This window comes from Cyprinodon variegatus, unplaced genomic scaffold (genome assembly GCF_000732505.1).
Source record: "Cyprinodon variegatus isolate N-32 unplaced genomic scaffold, C_variegatus-1.0 Scaffold9, whole genome shotgun sequence".
NCBI lineage: Eukaryota > Metazoa > Chordata > Actinopteri > Cyprinodontiformes > Cyprinodontidae > Cyprinodon > Cyprinodon variegatus.
This window is the reverse complement of record NW_015150462.1, coordinates 2,496,234-2,497,371: the sequence shown is the minus strand read 5'-3', so window position 1 is coordinate 2,497,371 and position 1,138 is coordinate 2,496,234. Positions and strand designations below refer to the sequence as shown.

The 1,138-nt window shown below is 49.9% G+C and overlaps 1 protein-coding gene across 1 annotated transcript in view; it reads right to left on the bottom strand.

The window, feature by feature from the left end:
• The window catches only part of LOC107086707 (E3 ubiquitin/ISG15 ligase TRIM25-like), an 8,490-nt gene extending 7,582 nt beyond the window's left edge, over window positions 1-908 (bottom strand). Inside the window, exon 1 of the mRNA XM_015377826.1 lies at window positions 173-908. Coding sequence (XP_015233312.1) covers window positions 173-772 — 600 coding nt within the window. The 5' untranslated portion in view covers window positions 773-908. The remainder of the gene's footprint in view (window positions 1-172) is intronic.
• Window positions 909-1,138: the final 230 nt, after the last annotated feature.

Sequence of the window (1,138 nt, the reverse complement as noted above, 5' to 3'; positions counted from 1 at the left end):
TTGCAGACAAAATACTAACCAAGTCCTTTTTTTGTGGACTTGTAGTAACCCTGACCTTCCAAGGTCCAAGGAATAGAGACCTTTGCAAGGAGTGGTGTATATTGCACTGGATTTGGGCCAAACAGGTAAACAATAACAGAAAGTGGTCCCTGAGGAGCCATCTTTTACACACCTGTCTCTCGATTCGTTCAGCCTTGGTGGACACACACTCGTGTTCTTTGTGTAGGTTGCTGGTGCACAGCCAGCAGACAAACATCTTGCACTGGCGACAGTAGAACTCCTGTAGGTACTTGTGCTGGGCGCAGATCTTCTCCGCCAGGTTGCTGGTCGGCGGGATGAGCTCATGCTTTTTGAGGGACTTCTTGGTCTGGTGGGGCTTCAAGTGGGTATCGCAGAAGGAGCTCATACAGACCAGGCAGCTCTTCAGGGCGGCACGCTGCTCCCCTTTGCACATGTCACACAGAGCTATTCCATGGGGTATTGCTGGTTTGGGTCCAGAGGAGAACCCAGCACCCTCTGATTTAGGGGCTCCTTTGCGGAGCTGCTCCACAGCCTCGGCAAGCATGGTGTTCCTGGACAGGGAGGGCTTTGGGCAGAAGGTCTGGCGGCACTGGGGGCAGCTGTAGATCCCTTTGGGGTCATCCTTTGTCCAAAAGTCCTTGATGCAGGCCATGCAGTAGCTGTGTCCACAGGGTATGGTGACCGGATCATTTGGAAGATCCAGACACACAGGGCAGTTAAACTGCTCCTCTGTCCACAGCTTGGTACTCATTGTGATGCAGCCAAACACGACCGGAGGCAGAAGAGTGAAGATCAGGGATGTTTAGCTGAGTTTCTCCAAGATCCCAGAGGACAGCGTAAAAGAGAGCAATCCAGATATAAAGGGAGGTTGTGTGGTGTGTGGGTTCTCAGGAGGAAAAGGCTATGTCTCAGGTGAGAGTAGCCAAAAAAAGAAGAGAATGGGTGGGGCCAAACTCACCAGGCAGGTCTAGCCAGGAAAACAGGTGTTGGCAGAAAACTGTTGAATGCATGAAGGGAAAGGTGTGAGTGTCCGGTCATTGTCATGATCCTTCGATGACGGACTAGAAACCTTTCAGATATTCATTAGATTTTTTTTTTTTTTTTTTTTTTTTTTTTT